General features: G+C 45.6%; 1 protein-coding gene across 1 annotated transcript in view; it reads right to left on the bottom strand.

The window, feature by feature from the left end:
- The window catches only part of LOC111159212 (dystrophin related protein 2), a 28,971-nt gene extending 16,413 nt beyond the window's left edge, over positions 1-12,558 (bottom strand). Inside the window, exons 1-10 of the mRNA XM_022521654.1 lie at positions 12,442-12,558; position 12,402; positions 10,161-10,255; positions 8,189-8,352; positions 6,255-6,411; positions 4,522-4,642; positions 3,030-3,298; positions 2,487-2,633; positions 1,975-2,053; positions 178-238 (exon numbers count right to left, since the gene is read on the bottom strand). Of these exons, the coding sequence (XP_022377362.1) occupies positions 178-238; positions 1,975-2,053; positions 2,487-2,633; positions 3,030-3,298; positions 4,522-4,642; positions 6,255-6,411; positions 8,189-8,352; positions 10,161-10,255; position 12,402; positions 12,442-12,558 (1,211 nt within the window). The remainder of the gene's footprint in view (positions 1-177; positions 239-1,974; positions 2,054-2,486; positions 2,634-3,029; positions 3,299-4,521; positions 4,643-6,254; positions 6,412-8,188; positions 8,353-10,160; positions 10,256-12,401; positions 12,403-12,441) is intronic.
- Positions 12,559-18,634: the final 6,076 nt, after the last annotated feature.

Here is an 18,634-nt window from a genome sequence, read left to right as displayed (position 1 = left end):
GCACAAGTATTCACCTTTAGCCAGGTAGAATCTTGAGCTCTTGAGATGAGTAGGAGGAAAACCCGGACAGGATGGAGGAATCCCAACAGATAAGGAGGGATAGGGAGAAAAAAAGACAGGCAAGGGAGGGGTTGTGGGCAGGTGAATGACCCACTTCTAATTCAGATGGTCACTCACTTGATGTAGTAGGGAACTTTATTGGGTGAAATTGCTCTTTCCCAGGGAACCTGCACAGAGGCTGGTAGAAGAGAAGAGAAAGAGAGAAAGAAGTTGGCCGCTTATGCTCTTTAGATCCCCAGGGACTCCCCTGCACTCTCCTCCTGAGTGGGTGGTAAAGCCCAAAAGGGGAGGCCTGACGCCCTGCCAGCTCTTAACAGCCCCTGAAGGTGCAGCAAAAACTGATGAACGCACTCTCTCCCTGATGTTAGGCCAAGGAAAGAAGAAATTGTCACCGACACCCTCATGTTTCAGAGAGGCGGCAAGGGCCTGAACAGGAATACCCGGCCTCAGCCACCCTGACGATCTCTTCCCTGAGAAGCCTGCAATTTCTACCCATTCTGTGCTGCTGTGGATACTAAGTGGACCCTCAAAGCCCTTGACCTCTTTCACGAGGTCAAGCTTCTTGGTACTGCGGTGCAATGGGGAATGCTACTGCCCGTTTCCCTCTGGCGAAGAATTCTGGAAAAGGATGCCTTTCTCTGCTCCATGGCTGTATCTTCCAGATGGAAGGAGGGTTTCGTGACCTGGCCAACCTCCTCACTACAGTTTCCCTTTGTATAAGAGCCCACTGGAGGTAGAGCTGCATGCCAGTGATTATAAGAGCAAGAGTTCTAACCGCCATTCATATTTATTGAGTTCCCACTATGAGCCAGAGACTGTGCTAAGTGCTTTGCGCGCATAGCTGATTTTCATATCTGTATATTCTCACCATCTCCACTGCTGCCATCTGACCTGGGTCACCATAATCCCTCACCTGGATGATTATCATATGCTTCCTAACAGGTCTTCCTGCTCCCGCTTTTGCCCCCCAACACCCTGACTGTCGGATCATGTCATCTTTCTGCCCAAACCCCTCCAAAGTCTCCCAATGCCATTTCGAGTATAATTCCAAGGTCTGACCATGCCCTACAAGGGTACTCTGTGCCCTGGTCTCCTGCTACCCTTCTGATCTCCCACTTCCTCCTCTCTGTAATACTTCTACACCAGCCTTCCTCCTGTTCCTCAGGCATGTCCCTGCCTTAAGGTCCTAGAAGTTGCTATTCCCTCTGCCTGGTGTGCTCTTCCCTCCCTCAGATATCCACGGGGCTCATGCCCTTGTGTCCCTGAGGTTTCTACTCAATTGTGCTACTCTCAGTGATATCTTTCTGGACTATCCTATTTGAATTTGCAATGCCTCCCTCATCGAGTACAGCACTGCCTTTTCATGCTTTCTCTGCTTTACTTTCTTCCACAGCACTTGTCACCAGCACTTGTCAACAAGTAAGTGCAATATATATATACTGCACTTACTTGTTTACATTTCGGCTTTCCTTACTAGTGGATAAGCTCTACAAGTCTAAAGACTTGTGTCTGTTTCGTTCACTGAGGTAGCACCAATGCCTGAAACACTATGAGGGCCCACATTAGGTCTTCAATAAATGTTGAAAAAATGAAGGTATTTAACTTCCATAACCCTATGAGTTACGTAATATTTTGTCCTCTTTTTACATATCAGGAAAATTGATGGTCAGAAAGGTTAAAATGTTTGTTTTTTTCAAGCTTGCCCAGCTATTAAGTCAAGGAGCAGTGACTTGGACTTGGCCTCTCTGACCTAAGAGCCTGTCTTTTCAACCGCTCTACTAGGCTGCTTTATCCTTATAGCTTCTTGGATGCCAGGATATCCTGGGCTCCTACCAGGCCCTGAAGGGATGAGAGTAGACTCTCTTGGAAGGTAGCTGAGGTTCTGCTAAGTGAAGTCTAGTTTGTCTCACGTACAGGAGAGGAAGTGCTGTGACCCAGGCCCAAAGTCCCGGTGGGCATCCTGGAGCTGTTTAAGCCTCTCACCAATTGACACCTATGGAAAGAGGCAGAGAGTAAGTGAGTTCATTCCAGAGATTTAGTGTAGGATTTCCAGGCACCTCTGGAAATCTTTGTGAAGTCCTTTACAGGCTAGCTCCTCCCATGGTCACTATCTTCTGGCCCTTCCACATCACTCCCAAGGGTCAGAGAAGAGCATCCTTAATTCCAGGCCATAGTCACTCCTCATCTGCCCCTGTCCACCTGAATGCCTGCATTTAGACAGGCCCCTCTCAGATCTTCATTTCAATTACTCCCTGCAGCTTAGAGGTTGAGAAGTCTGTTCCCTGGCCCGAAACTCTCTACAATTCTTTTCCCATGTAGGTCCCACTTTAATGCCCTTTCACTTTCTTTTGGCCTGAAGAATATTTCCCCCAAACCTAGTTACATCAAAGCTCTTCCCTATGGCTCACTCCAGGCTTCTCTTCTACCTGTAGTTGTTTCCAGCGGACATTGATCTGCTCCAGGGCTCGGGAATTCTCCATTGACAAGTGTACATCAGAAATGGCAAGTTGGTGGGCCAGATCATTCACCAATTTCACTCCATCTTTCATGGGGGAGAATTCTTCTTTGAACAGCTATAGAACCAGAACCCAAGTCCCACAGCAATCAGAGAGTGGGAAAGAGGAACCATTAGTCATTCACCACAAGTCCTCCCTCTTCACCCACAAATTTTTGTTTCAACAGCACGACCCAGGTGCTTGCTATTAGGCCATTTGGACTCAGGTGTGGGCGGCCACTGTCCTTATCCTCTTCCTTTCCAACTCTCAGAAAACAGCAGGGAAAGAGAAGACAGTGGAAGGACAGAGGAGAGACTCCAGCTAAACCAGCCCCCAAATCCAGCACATAAACTGGGAAAGATTCAGTTGCAGTCTGGTCCACCTTTCTGTAGGTGAAGTGAAGCTTCAGTAGCAGGGACTGGGAGGAGTGTTAGGTCTCAGGGTGGACCATAGTCAGGCTACAGGCCTGCATACCTTAAGAGCCTGAATGTGCTCAGGGAGTGAATCAATGAAGAGATCCCCAATGGGCTCCCATGTGGCTCGGACTCCCTCAGCCTGTGTCAGAGTATTGCTTAATTCCTCCATTGCTCCTTGGATCTCCAACAGCTGCTCCAGAGTGCGCTCAATGTGGCGGTGCTGGTCTACACAGCGGGCTGTCAGCTTCTCCCATAGTTCACTGGCTACTGTTGCTTGCTTCCACACAAAGCGGCTAAGGTTCTGAATCCGTTGTCTGGGAGAGGTATCTGTAAGAGCAAGGAGGAAGCCGGGTCAGGCCAACCTGGCAGGGGCAGCCCAGGGAAAGACAGAGACAAAGATAGACCTTTGTAAAATGTGTGTGTTTATGCGTGTGTGTGTGTGTGTGTGTGTGTGTGTATACTTAGCACTGCGTGATTTATCACATGTGTTGATTCATGGATCCCCCACCACAGTCAAGAGACCATGTTGTTACTTTCCCCCTACTATGAGGATTTCCTCATATTCTCAGAAAACGGGCAAGGTAGATTATGAGTAAAATATTTTAAGAGGTGCAGCGAGGCAAATCATCCAGAGTTCTATTCACATGACTCTAGAACGTTATTTTGTGTTAGTGTCTGCTGCCCACTTCCATCCAAACCAGTGAGGCATTTTATGCCCAGGAGAGGTTAGCATAACTCGCCCAGCTTTTCCATCTAGGCATCTAAATTGGAGGCTTCTTCCTCCCTCAGATTTCCCCTCAGGAGGATATTTAGACCCCCAAAACTCCAGGCTTGTCCTATCTGAGGCCCCCTGGTCAGTAAATTGACTACTAGCCTCCTATTGAGGGGCTGGAAGTAAACAGAGCTAGTCAAAGCTTTAACAAAGGACTCAGTTAAAAAAGGGCTCTTCCAGGCCATTCATAGCCAGTATTGAGAAGCTGAGGACTCTTCCTGGAGAAGAGGGCCTGCTGGGCTACCACTCATACCCAATCACCATGAATCTCCCACTGCTACCTTAATTAAACCTAGACCTAGAGTGGCCTACTCTACCGAGGAAAGGGACCAGAAGGCACAATAATTTTTTTCCTGAAGTGTCATCACCTAACTTTTTAGATTTTAGAAAGATTTTTTTATTGTTAGCACATCACCTCATGTCTATGTTGGAATGAAGCAGTACGTTTTTGAAGGACATACTACTACTACTTTCATTCACTAAGTCAGCTCAATGGGTTCGAGTCCTTTGTGTTTTTTTCCTTTTTATGTCTCATTAGAAGGCCATAGATGATGCTCCACAGAGCCACATACAGCTTTGGGCCACACATTGGTCTCTCCCACTCCAGCTTCTGTTCTCTTTGCTTTTTCCTGCAATGTGAATCTTGCTCCTTCCCAACTTTGGACCCCTAAGAGAAAATTATCCTCCTAGATAACAGCTGAGAAAATGAGTTTGGGGAAGGCAGGAGGGTGTTTAGAAGTTCATTGCTAAGAAGGCAAAAGAGGGGAAGACCACCCACCTTTGCTCTCAGAACGAGGATCCTCTAATTCCTCAAATGGGTGCTGGGACAGGAAGGCCTGAGCTGACTCCAGCACAGAGTAGATATAGGGGCCCCGAGACTTGACATCTTCCATAAAGGCCTATGAAGTTTAGCAACATGGTCAACAGGGAAGTAAAATTTTTCCATTGCTTTAAATTCCATTCTGTAATTGATGACCTTTCTTCTCTTCAGTGCAACTTGATCCTTTAGCATTATCATGTATCTTCGGGCTACCCAGACAGAAAGAGGTGCAGTCCTCCGTGTAGGCAGAAAATGACTCTGACACTGAGAGGTCTCTTTAGAATGACATGGGTCTGTATATGCCGCAAGGTAGAGAGAAATATGGAGATTTGGGGTTGGGAATCTTGGTTCTCTGGAAGACCCAGAAAGTTCCCGATGAGGGGCTTAGAGAAATCAAAACCAGATATGTAGGATTTACATTATAATTTTAATTAATTTTTTGGTTGAAATATAGAGAAGAGTATACAAATCAAAAGTGGACAGCTTGAGGAATTTCCATAAAGTGATTCTATATCTGAAATCAGTACTGAACTCCGTCAAGAACAGAACTCCATCAGCATCCTAGAAGGCACATTTCGGTGGCCCCTTCTGGTCACTATCTCATTCTTCCCCTTTAGGTAACCATTGTCCTGACTTGTAATACCACTGATTAGTTTTGCTCATTTTGAACTTTATGTAAATGGTATTATACAGTATGTACTCTTTTTGTATCTGGCTTTTTCTCACTAAACATACTGCTTTTAAGAGTCATCCATGCTGTGCCATGGGGTTAAAGTTTATTTTCTTGCTGTACTGTATTCCATTCTGCATCCACCTTTCAAATTGAGATAAATTGACATGTATGATTATATAAATTTAAGGTATACAACATATTGATTTGATACATTTATATTGCAGTGTGATTGCCATTGTCACCTTAGCTACACCTCTGCTCTATCACATAAGTATTTCTTCTAGTGCATCCTGTATTCATTTTTAAGAAATAACTGTTGGGGTGCCTGGGTGGCTCAGTGGGTTAAGCCTCTGCCTTCAGCTCAGGTCATGATCTCAGGGTCCTGGGATTGAGGCCCATATTGTGCTCTCCTCGCAGCAGGGAGCCTGCTTACCCCTTTCTCTCTGCCTACTTGTGTTCTCTCTCTCTGTCAAATAAGTAAACAAAATCTTCAAAAAAAGAAAAAGGAAGAAATATTGCTAGTTTCTGATTACAATAGGTAATATATGTCACCAAAATCTTAGAAATTTCAGAAAAGTATGAAGAAGAAAATTAGAAAGAACTCTAATTTCATCACCTAGCCTTAACCATTGTGAATTTTTTATATAGTTCCTTCTTATGTTTTTGTATGTGTGTATACATGCACACACATCTATATAAATTTTTGTACAATTGAGATCCACCTTTATATAGCTTCGTATCCTATGTTTTTTTTTCACTTAACATTGTATTATGTTCATTTTCCCATGTGCCCACTAAAAATCGGGCAGGATTTGAAAGAAGGCCAATTTCTGATGAAAGGGCTGGGGAGAAAAGGTTTGATTTACTCTGGTAGAGTCCAAAACAGTAAACTGGATCCAGCCTCTTGTTACTTCAGGTGTCTAAGCACAGGCTAGGGGCCCATTTGTCAGAATCCTGCAAAAAATATCCCTTCCCAGCTGAAAGGCTAGACACCACAGCCTCCATAACTCAAACCTACCGCATGTGTCTCCTTCTCCTGTTGCACCAGGGCCACATCCCCTTGCAAGGGCAGCTGAGCTGACAATTCCTCATCTTTTTGGCTGAGCCAGTCGATAATCTCTTGGAGAGGGAGCTGAAGCTTTCCACTGTGGTCCGAGAAGGCCTCAAGGCGAGCACTATACACAAGGCATAAGACCAGTGATTTTTAATCTTTTTTTTTAAATGGCAAAACACTTTTCCCAAATGTTTATGTGGAGCTTTAATACATAAAACAGATTAAAGAGGAGCTGCTCTGGTTGAAGTGGGAGGAGGCCCAGAGTCCTCCCTTCTCCTCACCCACAGAAGTTCCCAAGGCACCTTCACATGGGAGTACAGTACTAAAAACCAGTGGGGAGGTCCATGGGTGGGGAGCATCAGTGCGGACGTCAGTTAATTCAGTTGTGTGCCCAGCATCAGGCTGGGGAGGAAACTGAGCAAAGGCATTAGTGGGGACAGCTGTCTGGTTGCTGTCTTGCTCTGGAGGAACTCAAATCATGCTAAATTACTCATCAACAGAGGCTTCTCAGACCCTAACCTCTGAGTAGAAAAGGATATAGTAAGTAGAAAGGTTTAGTCAGGCAACTGAATGTGGGCACTCGCATGTATGAGGACGCACACAAATTTATGCAACCCAAGGGTTCTAAAAGATGACAGCACCATAGGCTAGAGAGTTGACACATGGAAGGAGAAAAATGCGCACACTATAATCATCTCAGTATGCCTCCCTCCCCAAATGAAACTTGAGTTGAGGACCAAGTGGTAGGAGGCTGGAGGCCAGCCTAGGTACAGCCATCAAGCTCATTCCCCTTATCTGACAATAATAACTATTCATTGCCTCCTTACCACTTGGGCTAAGGCCTTACCTAAATGATCGCTTCCACTAATTCTCAGAGAAGCAACCTTGCAAAGTAAGTAACCTCCCGTTGCCTAGGAAGGTTAAGTAATTTGCCCAAGGTCACACAGTTAAATCATAAGTAGAGCTATGATTTGAACTCAGATTCATTTACCCCAGAGCCTGCATTCTTTCAGCTTCTCTATGCTGCCTCATTCCAAAGCCTAACAACAGGCAGGAGTTTGGGTTTTGATAATAGGGAGTGGAGAGGAAATGTGTGGGGGTAAGTTACGTAGAGGGGTAAAGAAAAGAGGAACAACCAATATAGGAATGGCTTTCATGCTCTTACTGATTTGCCTGATTTGCCCTGGTCTGGGGAGGAATAGATGGGCTGATAACCAATGGATGGGAGTAGAAGGTATAAAAGGACTGGGAAGAGAGCAGATAAGATCTACCAAGCTGGACAGCAAACACGAGATGAAGAGGGAGTAATCATATCATTCATTTATACATCAGTGCTTTTAAGTCCAGAAAGCATTTTTGTATCTTATAAGAATCCTCACAACAGGGGTGCCTGGGTGGCTCAGTGGATTAAAGCCTCTGCCTTCGGCTCAGGTCATGATCCCAGGATTCTGGGATTGAGCCATGCATTGGGCTCTCTGCCTAGCAGGGAGCCTGCTTCCCCCTCTCTCTGCTTGCCTGCCTACTGGTGATCTCTGTCTGTCTTTAAAAAAAAAAAAAAAAAGAAAGAATCCTTACAACAACACTGTGAGGTAGTTAGGACAGTTCCTTCACTCATTTATTTTTCTTAAAAAATAAAATAAAAGTGAAATCCCCATAACCCAAACCATGTATCCAAGGTGACAGAGCTACTTAAAACTGAGGCTCGAATCCAAGTCTCCTGACTTCTGACCCAGGGTCCTTTCCAAAGACCAGAGAAGGAAAAGAAGTGGGTGATGAGGCTGACGAGAGGGGGACACACAGGCTGAGAAGAGAACGGTAAGTTGCAGCAGCAGTAAAAGTAGCCCAACACTGTCCCAGCCAATTGCCTTAGTCTCCTCTTTCTAGGGGCCAGGCCTTACCGGAGGTTGTGAGACTTCTTTTTTATTTCATTCCAACACAGATTCATGGCTGGTGGTTCTAGAGATCCAGCGGCACCAACAGACCCGTTGAAGAGCTTTGGGCTTAGGCAGGAAACCCCAGCACCATCCTGAGGAGGCGCAGGGGTGGTAGCAGCAGCTCTAACCTGGACAGAAACACAGACATTCTGTGATCCCCGGAGTGTGCCACACCCTGGTCTGCACCAAGCCAAGGATGGGACAAATGTGAATAAGGGGAGAGAACGGCTTGTCCCAGGGTGTGTTTGGGGGGGCGGGGGGCAGGGTGAGATAAAGGAAGCCTCCGTGGCTCTGCTCTTCGCAAGGTCCTCTCTTGGCACAGGTTAGTCACTTTGAACTGCTGACTACTATCATTATTACTCTTATTACTGTAAATTCTGCCAAGACTACTTACTGCCTGGATGGGATTCTGGAAGTACTTGCTTTAGACAAGAGCTGCTCAGAATTGCCCAATCATTGGCAACCACAGCATTCAGGGTAAGCCATAGGCTCATGCTTCAGTGTCCCACAGTTTAGCTAACCTTCCAGAAAAGAAAGCTGAGGGGCTGCCTCAGAGATTCAGGGAGAGAGAATAGATCAGCCAGAGAGAGCCATTGATAACAGATGTCCTACTTTGCAAATGAATCTAGGTTTTGGTGTCCCCTCTCCCTCTTCCCCCACCTGCATTTTCTACCAGTCAGAAAGCCTAGAAATCATCCTAAAGAGAACTGTTCATCTACAATGGGAAAGAGCTAAAGCCACATTTTTGATCCTGATCTCCAAAGGACCCTGACCAGAGTCAGCAGGTAAGGGGACCAGCCGTGAAGCCTGCCGAAGGCTCGCCCTTGAGCCCTCAAGCTCAGAGCCCATCATTTGCTCGCCCTGAAGGGTCTTAAAAAGTTTGGGGAAATGAGGTTGTGTCAAATGGCCCTTAAGAACTTAGCTACCTCTAGCACAGTGCCAGGACTGCCCAGCCAGGGGCAGAGGGAGGTAGAGGGAAGGAGAGTATGGAGGAGGAAATCTCAGCCTGTGCCACTCAATCCCAGCCTGGGGAAACCCACCTGCCCGCCCGCCTATCTACCTGCTTGCCTTCTGTAGAAAGAACATGGTTCCGATGAGGCCTGAGATTTTCTAGTCTCCCTTTCCCCCCAAATGGTAGTGTCTTCCCACACAAGACTCTCCAGGCAATCTAGGAAACCAATCACCCCATTAAAACCCCAGCTCACAGCCACATACTGAAAGGGAAGTGAGGGAGCAATGCAGCTCAAGGGCAAAGTTCTGAATTTAGTCCCCCTGTGTCCCCATGAGCTGACCCTACCTGTGCTGCCTGAAGACTTGGTTGCAGGACTCGGCAGCTCCATGATTATCCCTCAGCTTGCAGAATCAGTGCCTGGTGAGCCGCAGGCAGAGTCTGACAGGCTCTAAGCAGGCTCCCTCAGGGGAGGCCTGCAGAGCTGAGCCAGGTCAGGAGGCGGGAGCTATCACCCTGTTTGTTTACTGACCCCCCAGGAATCTGGAGGGGGCGGCTATGTCAGGGCTCAGCGGGTGAATCAGAGCTTTGTCCCTGGGGAATTTCAGCTCACTCCCGCCTGGGCCCGCCACACCGGGGCCAGGAGGGCCCTCCCAGGCTGGCAAAGACAGCGGGAGTGGGACTGGGCATTCCATGGTGCTGAGGAGGGGCGTAAAGAGGGGAGTTTCTCTTGATCTGTTTTCCCTTTCCACAGCAGCATGAAGGGACTCACTGCCTACAGCCCCTGCCTCCCACCTCCCCATTCCCCACACCCATCCCTTCCCCCCCCCCCCCCCCCCCCCCCCCCCCCCCCCGCCAGAGAGAGGAAAGGATCAGACCACTTTGGTGACAAACCTCTGGTAAGCTACTTCCCCAAAGCCTAGCAGGAGGATGGGCTTGTCTTTAAGGAAGTGTGCCCAGAGGCAGCGAGGAATGGGTGTGGCACACCTGGGGACAGAGCCAAGGGAAGTCAGGATCAGGAATTTGGACAGCAGAAGATTCATCCAAGCCCACTGCGGAAACAAGGGGGTGCTCTGCCCTGCCTTTGGGAGGTAGAGGGGAATGGAGGGATAGTCATTTTCCACCTCCCCAGATTCTCACTGCACTTTAAGGCTAGGGGGAAATAGATGGGTCTTGGGGCCTCCCCTTGGACCTCTGCTGGGGAGGGAGAGGGAAAAATGGAACCCAGCAGCTCTGTGCAGGGATCCAGTGCGAGGGAGGCCCCTGTGCCCTGCTTGTACTGCCCTGGGCCACTGGCCTCAGGGGCAGGGCCCCTTCTGGAAGTGGCCCCTCTTCTCTTTCTCCAGCAGACTTGCCTGGGGGAAAGGTTAACATTCCCGAGCTAGGCCCCCACCACTCAGCACTGAGGGAAAACACTTTGCTTTTACCAAAAAGGGTTCTGTTCCCATCCTCATTTATCTCCCACAGAGTCTTCTGGGCTTTCCACAGTTCCACATTGTTTCCATGCTGAGGCCCACCTACAGGAATAGTTGGAGCAGCTGCCTGACCCTTCCTGAGGGTCCAGGGTGGAGCCATTCTGGGTGGAACCGGGATGGCAGGGGATGGCAGGCCAAGAGCAGGGAGGGGCTCTAGTTCTGGGTCACAGCTCTGTTGATGCTGGGATAACCGGGCTCAAGCCAGTCTCACTGAGTCCCCTAGATGGGGAATGCCCCCAGAGCTCAAAATGGCTCCTCGTGACCCAGCTACAACCAAGTGTTCCTGTTTCTGAGAGAAGTTCCCATGATGAACGGGGCTCCACCCATGTTAGGCTTCCATTCCCTTCAGATTTCTTCATTTCCCAAATCCCCATTTGGCCCCCCCTACTATATCTCATCACCTTGTTCTCCCTTCCTTGTTCCCCCTTATATTCACAAGTCCCTCTAGTAGAGCCAGGCACACAATAGGCAAATAAGAAATGACATTTTTCGTTCCCTACCACTGGCCTTCTACTTCTGGCTTTTGTGGCCAAGATGTTTGCTTCTCACTGCAATCCCCAAAGGGCTCTCTCCTAATCTCTTGAAACTTTAAGACAAAGTCAGAGCCATTGGGAAGGAAAAGAAGAAACTGGACAGTGGTAGAGGAGAGGGGTTGGTCTCAGCTTTCTCAATTACAAAATGAAGCCCTCAGGTCCCTCTGCCGAGGTGGTGAATCTTGGAGGGGGGGGCATGATGTGCAGGGCAAGCATTTTGGAAGGGCCCAGTCTTCTCAATCCCTTGACCCTATGTCAGTCCCGCTCTGGGGAAGGGGTAGGTACACTGGGAGATGCTAAGTTGACACTGGCTTGAGAATATGTTAGAGGTGGCAATTTCTCTCTGGTTAAATGTGGGGGCATGGCTCAAGAAGACCTGGCTGTTATGTCTTTCCAAAATTTTCCTTCATGGTTCTCGGCAAAATGGACTCCTCAGCATCCATATTCTCTATCCCTAAGACCATTCTCCTTCCCTTCTTCCTCCCTGTATACTCTGCTGCTGTCTGCACCCTCAATAGTGACTCAGCATTACAGTCCATCTGTGAGATACTAGGAGACATAGTACTTTTTCACACCCTCATGGCCTCTCAACCCCAAAGCACAGTAGGACAAGCCAAAATATGTTTATGCTTCCCCCTTGCCCAGTTAACTTCCCATGGACCTTCCTCATTGTCAGGAAAGGGGGCTATTTTCTTGGGATTACTGCCTCTCATACATCCTCTGCCCACCCACCAACATACATAGGCAGGAACACACAGCACCACCCTTTCACTCCTAGGCAGAAGAGAGGAAAGGAGAGACAGGTATGAAGGTCAAGAGACTGTTAGCGGGGCTGAGCCAGGAACTGTAAGACTAAAGACTTGAGAGGAAGAGCCAACTGAAGAAAAGAGAATATTTTGTAGGTGCAGAATGTAAAGTATGCCATAAAGAAGCTAAGGTAAAGAAAGGTCCTGCCTTGTCCTAGGTCACACTCTGAAGGGTCACTCTTCTGGGACCTCCCTTGGGAGGTTAACATGGAACCAGTCCCCCTCAGTCATGGGGGCCCAGCCCAGCCCAACACATTTCCTTGCCCTGTGCCCCTATAAAAGACTTTATGTGTGACAAGGGATGAGCCAGAAGGAGGTCCCTTGCCCACCCCTGGGTTTCAGGTATATAGAGAGTGCCCTAGAGCCTTAGGAAGCATGGACACCCACAAGAACACACACAGATCCTGTGTCCACCCTTTCTCCGCAGGACTTTGTCTTGCTATCAGCCTCTTACCTGAGGCTGGGGGCAGGTGCTTCGGAGGCTGCTGTTGTGATGGAACTGGTCAGCTGCTCGCCATTCATGACATCGTGGGAGGGTATAAGGGCATCCCTGCATGACCATAGGTTGCATCAGAACCAAGGCTCATGGGGGGTGAGAATGGGCAGTGCACCAACCGTTGACCATAAGCACCTGGAAAAGCAACAAGGAGAGATTCAGAGTTGAGACCTAGAAAAGGCCTACAAACTCAACACATACCCAATGGTGCCTTGACCAGTTATGTAAATCAGTATTCAAAGCTTACTGGTCTGCCCAGTAGTTTTTCCCAAGCTGCCATGTACCATAAGAGACTTTAATTATTGACCAAAGAAGTATGTGTTTATCTATTGTGCTTTGTGCACAATAGATGATTTGCTGTCTGAGATCTCACAGCCTCGAGAAGAGGGTGGGGGAGATTGGGATGAGGGGAGGCAGTCATATAAGCCCATAACTATAATAAAATGCTTATGTAAAAAGTGCTATAGGGGCGCCTGGGTGGTTCAGTGGGTTAAAGCCTCTGCCTTCGGCTCAGGTCATGATCCCAGGGTCCTGGGATCGAGCCCCACATCGGGCTCTCTGCTCAGCTGGGAGCCTGCTTCCTCCTTTCTCTCTCTCTGCCTGCCTCTCTGCCTACTTGTGATCTCTGTCTGTCAAATAAATAAATAAAAATCTTTAAAAAAAAAAAAGTGCTATAATCGAGATTTGACCAGAAGGCTTGGGGAGCACAGACAGGGGAATGACTAACTCTGAGAATGTGCGAAGATTTCAGAGAGAAGGCATTTGAGCCAAGTCTCAAAGGACAAGTAGATGTTTGCCTATGCAGAGAAGGGGAAAAAGGGAGAAGGGTGTTCCATCAGTGGAACCCACCTATGCAAAAATGGATGTCACCAAAAAAAGCATAGCATGTTCAGAGCACAATAAGTTCCATTTGGCTAGAGTTTAGGAGGCACAGAGATGAAAAAGACATGGTGCCTGCCCCTGAGGAGTTCACATATAGAAAGAATAGACATGGGAAAAATCAAGCCATAAACTGCTACTCGCATTAATAATAGAAGTATTTATGGGATGGAGTGAAGGGATAGATGAGGTTAGTTCTATCTGGTCATGTCAAGAAAAGTCTCCCTAGATGAAATACACTTAAGGTGAGCAATGAAAGAGAAATCAAGATTATCATTAGGCAGGAGAGAAAAGACAAAGTAATAATAATAATAATAATAATAATAATAATAATTCCAAACAGCACAAAATGAAATGTATGGTGTGGGAAGCAGCAGATGAGGCTGGTCATGCCCAGATTGGGTCATGCCTTGAATGATAAGTGGAAAATTCTGGGCTTTATCTTGTAGGCAATAGGGAGGCACTGAAGATTTAAGCAGGGGAATGACTCGAGCAGAGTTGCATTTTAGAAAGAACCCTCTGCCTGCCTTGCGGAGTAATTCTCCCTAGGGAAGAACCCATTGAGAAGACCTTCTAATGGGCAAGCACTGCAACAGTGAGGAGGGAGCAGAGAGCAGGGATTATGAAATACTTACCAAAGAGGTAAAGTACATTGAGCTCGGTGATCAATTGAATGTGAAGGGTGAAGGAGATGGAGGAGTGAAAACGTTTCTAATTTGGGACCTGGGTTGATAATGTTGCCAACGGCAAGAGAGGGAAGACAGGAGAAGGAGCAAATTTGGTGTGGTTGGGGGTGAGGACAGTGTTCCATAATAAGCCATGCTTGGGCAGTGTTCCATGATAAGCTATGCTTGAGACACATTCAGCTTTAGATGAGCTGAGAAAAGGAAGACATGAGTGAAAAAGTTAGATGTGCAAATCAGTTGACAGTTTGAGAATGGGTAACAAAGACAATGTTTGCAAATGCTAAAAGTGATAGCTTTAAATGTTGGGCTGGCAAACCTTGATCCAAAGAGTAGGGAGTGAGCATCTTTGATCCCTGATGTTGATGATTAAAGAGCCACCATTTTAGTCTCTATTTCGGTGGTTCCCAACATTTTAGGTATAAGGGCCTCTTAAGATTAAAAGAATAAAAGAATTTCACTTCACCCACTCTTACCTACAATAGTAGCTGTACTTTTAGTACTTACAGAGTGAGAAAAAACATTAATACATTTAAAGATCTATGGACTTCTTGCATTGAGAGTCCTTCCCCCCTCCTCAGGGGTCCTTGGTCTGAGACTAGGGACTGTTACAGATCATAAAGATGAAAGAGTTTATGGTCTGAAGGACAGTTTATGAGTTTCAAGAGATTACACAGCTACATAGCTGCTCATGCCCAAAGACATTCTCCAAAAAATGGTTGAAAAGATGGTTCCCTTCTTATCTGACACCAACATAAAATAATTAGTAACTCAGATAAGAAATGAAGTATTACTCTAGATGTGTTATAAGCATGAAGGCTACAAAAGGTTTGCCTTCAGAACTTTTTTATGTTAACGTGTTTATTTTTGCTGACTACACAAGTAATGCATGTTCTTTATAGGAAAACTGGAAAATCCAAAAAAATCACAAGGATGAAAATTAAAATAACCTATAATACTACTACCTAGAAATAGCTACTACTAATAAGTGTGAAGACTTGCACTAGTTTTTCTATGAAAAAAACTATATCCATACATCTCCAGTTGTCATCCTATGATACAGATCACATTGTGCTTTTTTCATTGGCCATTTATATCATGGCCATTTTAGAATGTCACTAACTATTCCTCTAAAACATGATTTCTAATGGCTGCAAAGGTGACAGAGCACTATGCTTGAGGCCATTGGCTTTGGTATTATACAGACATAGATTAAGACCCACACTACTCACCCTGTGGCCTGGGATGAGTTAACCTCTCTGAGCTTCAGTGTCCTCATCAGCAAAAGGGAGATGACAATGATATTGCCTTCACAGAATTATTTAAATTAATAATGTATCTAAATAACTTGGTACAGTGTCTGGCAATAGTACACTGCTAAATAAGTGTTAGCTGTAAACATGTTGTATACTATTTAGGTGAATGGATATACCATAATTTTAACAAGTAGATGTACGTCACACTGCCATGAACAGCCTTATGCATATCTGTGATTCTTTTCTTATGATAATTTCCTAGAAGGGAGAATTCCCGGACCAAAGGGTATGAACCAATTTCAGGCTCATGATGCGTATTTCTAAATTGCCTTAGAAGAAATAGATCACTTTATACTAACACCAGCAATGTATGAGAGTGCCAGTTTCCCAGCACACTTGCCAATAGTGAGTATTCTTATTTTTAAAATATCTTTGCCGGGGCGCTTGGGTGGCTCAGTGCGTTAAGCCACTGCCTTTGGCTCGAGTCATGATCTCAGGGTCCTAGAATCGAGTCCCGCATTGGGATTTCTGCACAGCGGGGAGCCTGCTTCCCCCTCTCTCTCTGCCTGCCTCTCTGCCTACTTGGAATCTCTCTCTGTCAAATAAATAAATAAAATCTTTTTAAAAAATAAAATAAAATATCTTTCCTATTTTTATAAGAGAAGATGGCATCTTGAAAAGTTCTCTGTATTTCCTTAATTGCTAATGATGCTTAACCTTTGCCCAACATTTATGGTGACCAGTTGTGTTTCTTCTTTCATGAACTATCTCTTTGTCTCTTCTGAGGTTCACCTCTCTACAAACTAACTTCCTTCCTTCTAATTCCTCTACTGACCTGATGTCCGGTTGATGCTTCACAAAACAAAAATAAAACAAACACAGACAGAGAATTCAGATCTTCTAATCCCAGTGAAGGAAGAGAAGGCCTAAACTCTTTCTGGTCCTACCTTGACTATTCTCTGCTGTTTTCAGACTTTGCCACTGACTGTGACTCAAGTCATTCCACCTCTCTAGACCTTGGTTTGTAACCCTGTAAAACATTAACGTGTAAGACTTGTCAAACATCAAAATACTAGCATTCCCCGTGTTTGTAGAGCACGTTTTGTAGCCGGCTGTGCTGTCGTTCTCGATTCTCAGTGCTACCTGGTCAGGTTGGCCCAGCCAGAATTATGATCTTATTTGAGAGATGAAGATGCTGAGACACAAGTGAGCCTGGGTCTCCTGACTCCTGGTCAGTGCTCTTTGTTCTACAAAAAGATTCTTCCTTCTGCCTCTCAGTTTACCTCCATGATGTCTCACATTTCCACCTGTATATACTGATTCTCTTTCTGTTCCTCCTTTTAATTTGCAGAGGTTGGGAGGAATTGGAGATGAATCTTAGTCCCCAGATGGCCAAGTGTAGGAAATAAGACATATTTTTAAAAAGTATAACTTAAGGGGAAAAAAATGATTCAGACCTTATGTGGGACACAGAAACCGTACCATGAGAGGTCACGGATGAGGAAGCATGTGCCTTAAATTGGAGGGATTTAGGATATATTTATGGATGAGATCCTTTTGAGCTGAGGTGAGAGAGAAGATATGTACACATGGAGTAATGCGAAGGATGCTTTGGGGGTAGAGCTAAATTTTCTGTGCTCTCCCCTAAGGATCCTGCTAGATACCAACCTGTGGCTTTTTGCTACTAGGAACACTCTTCCTGGTTTTCAAAGCCACAGACAGGCCCTTCCAGAAAGACTCAGCAGGGGAAACGTTATTTCTCTTGGGCAGAGAGAAAAGTTTTAAAAACATTTGGGAAATACCAGGATTCTAACATGAAAGCAAAATTGTGGCTATTGGAGGACAAGGTTTATGTCTGATATTTATTTCTATCCCACATATTTTTTTAAGATGGTGCCACGTACACAGCAAGCACTCGGTGAATGTTTCCTGACTTGATTTATGGAATTGAACTCTAATTAGGTCAGTGTACAGGTCCTCAACTTTGTAGGTACAAATCCAGAAGGGATGAAGAAAAACACTTTGGATACACGTATTTATCTGCATTTGTGTGAAGTGATGTATACAGAATGTTAGCATTTGAAGCAAGTCTTGAAGCGGCAAACGAAATTGCAAACAACTTAAATTTTCATTAGTAGAGGACTAGTTAAATAAATACTGATATATCCATACAATGGAACTCTATACAGTGGTTAAAAACACAAGTAATAGGGCGCCTGGGTGGCTCAGTGGGTTAAGCCTCTGCCTTCGGCTCAGGTCATGATCTCAGGGTCCTGGGATCGAGCCCCGCATCAGGGTCCCTGCTCAGCGGAGAGCCTGCTTCTCCCCCGCCCCTGCCTGCCTCTCTGCCTCCTTGTGATCTCTGTCTGTCAAATAAATAAATAAATAAATAAATAAATAAATAAATAAATAATTCTTTAAAAAATAAACACAAGTAATAACACTTTATGTGACAATATGGAATAACCTCTCAGGGCATAATTTTAAGTAAAAAGAAAAGAAGAAAAAATAAGGTAGTTAGTTCACATTTGTGTAAAACCAAAAAGAAAGTATGTGGTATTGATGCAAAAAATTTACATGCGATAAAATAAAAGCATACAAAAGAGTCTGTTAATATTGATTGCCTTTGGATAAGGGAGCCAATTGGCTACCAGACAGAGGTGGGAGAATTCCCTCCATTCTTTCGGGATTTTCTCTCTTTTTATGTTTTTTAAAGGTTTTTAATTATTTGACAGAGAGATAGCACAAGCAGGCAGAGCGGCAGGCAGAGGGAGAGGGAGAAGCAGGCTCTCCGCCGAACAGGGAGCCTGACATGGGGCTCGATCCCAGGACCCCGAGATCATGACCTGAGCTGAAAGCAGCCACTTAACTGACTGAGCCACCCAGGCACCCCTGGATTTTCTCTCTTTTTAAACATGAGAAATACGATATACTTACAAAGAGTGCATAAGGCAGATGTGTAAAATATACTAAAATATCATAAAGCAAATTCTCATATAGTCACTGCTTGGGTTGAAATACAGAATAATTACCCACACCCACAAAAGCCCTGGGCCACCTACAAGAGATGTAGTTTGTACTGAACATCCTTTTGTACCCTGTCAATATATTAGCTACTTAACAGCCACTTCCTCCCTCCCTTCCCATTCCTCACCAACATGCCATGGACGTCTTCAATTGTTTTCTGTAAAGATTAGTGTAGTGGCTTTTCCACAGCCAGATAAATAAGAACAGTTAAAACTCATTGTACCCCATGTTTTATATCACTAACTAATCAGTCTATAGAATCAACTCATTTAATCTTTGCGACAACCCCATGAAGTGGTTGCTACT

Source organism: Enhydra lutris, unplaced genomic scaffold, assembly GCF_002288905.1.
Source record: "Enhydra lutris kenyoni isolate GAN:26980312 unplaced genomic scaffold, ASM228890v2 scaffoldscaffold67, whole genome shotgun sequence".
NCBI classification, from domain to species: Eukaryota; Metazoa; Chordata; class Mammalia; order Carnivora; family Mustelidae; genus Enhydra; species Enhydra lutris.
Note: the sequence above shows the minus strand (reverse complement) of the source record. Positions and strands in the feature narration are given on the sequence as shown.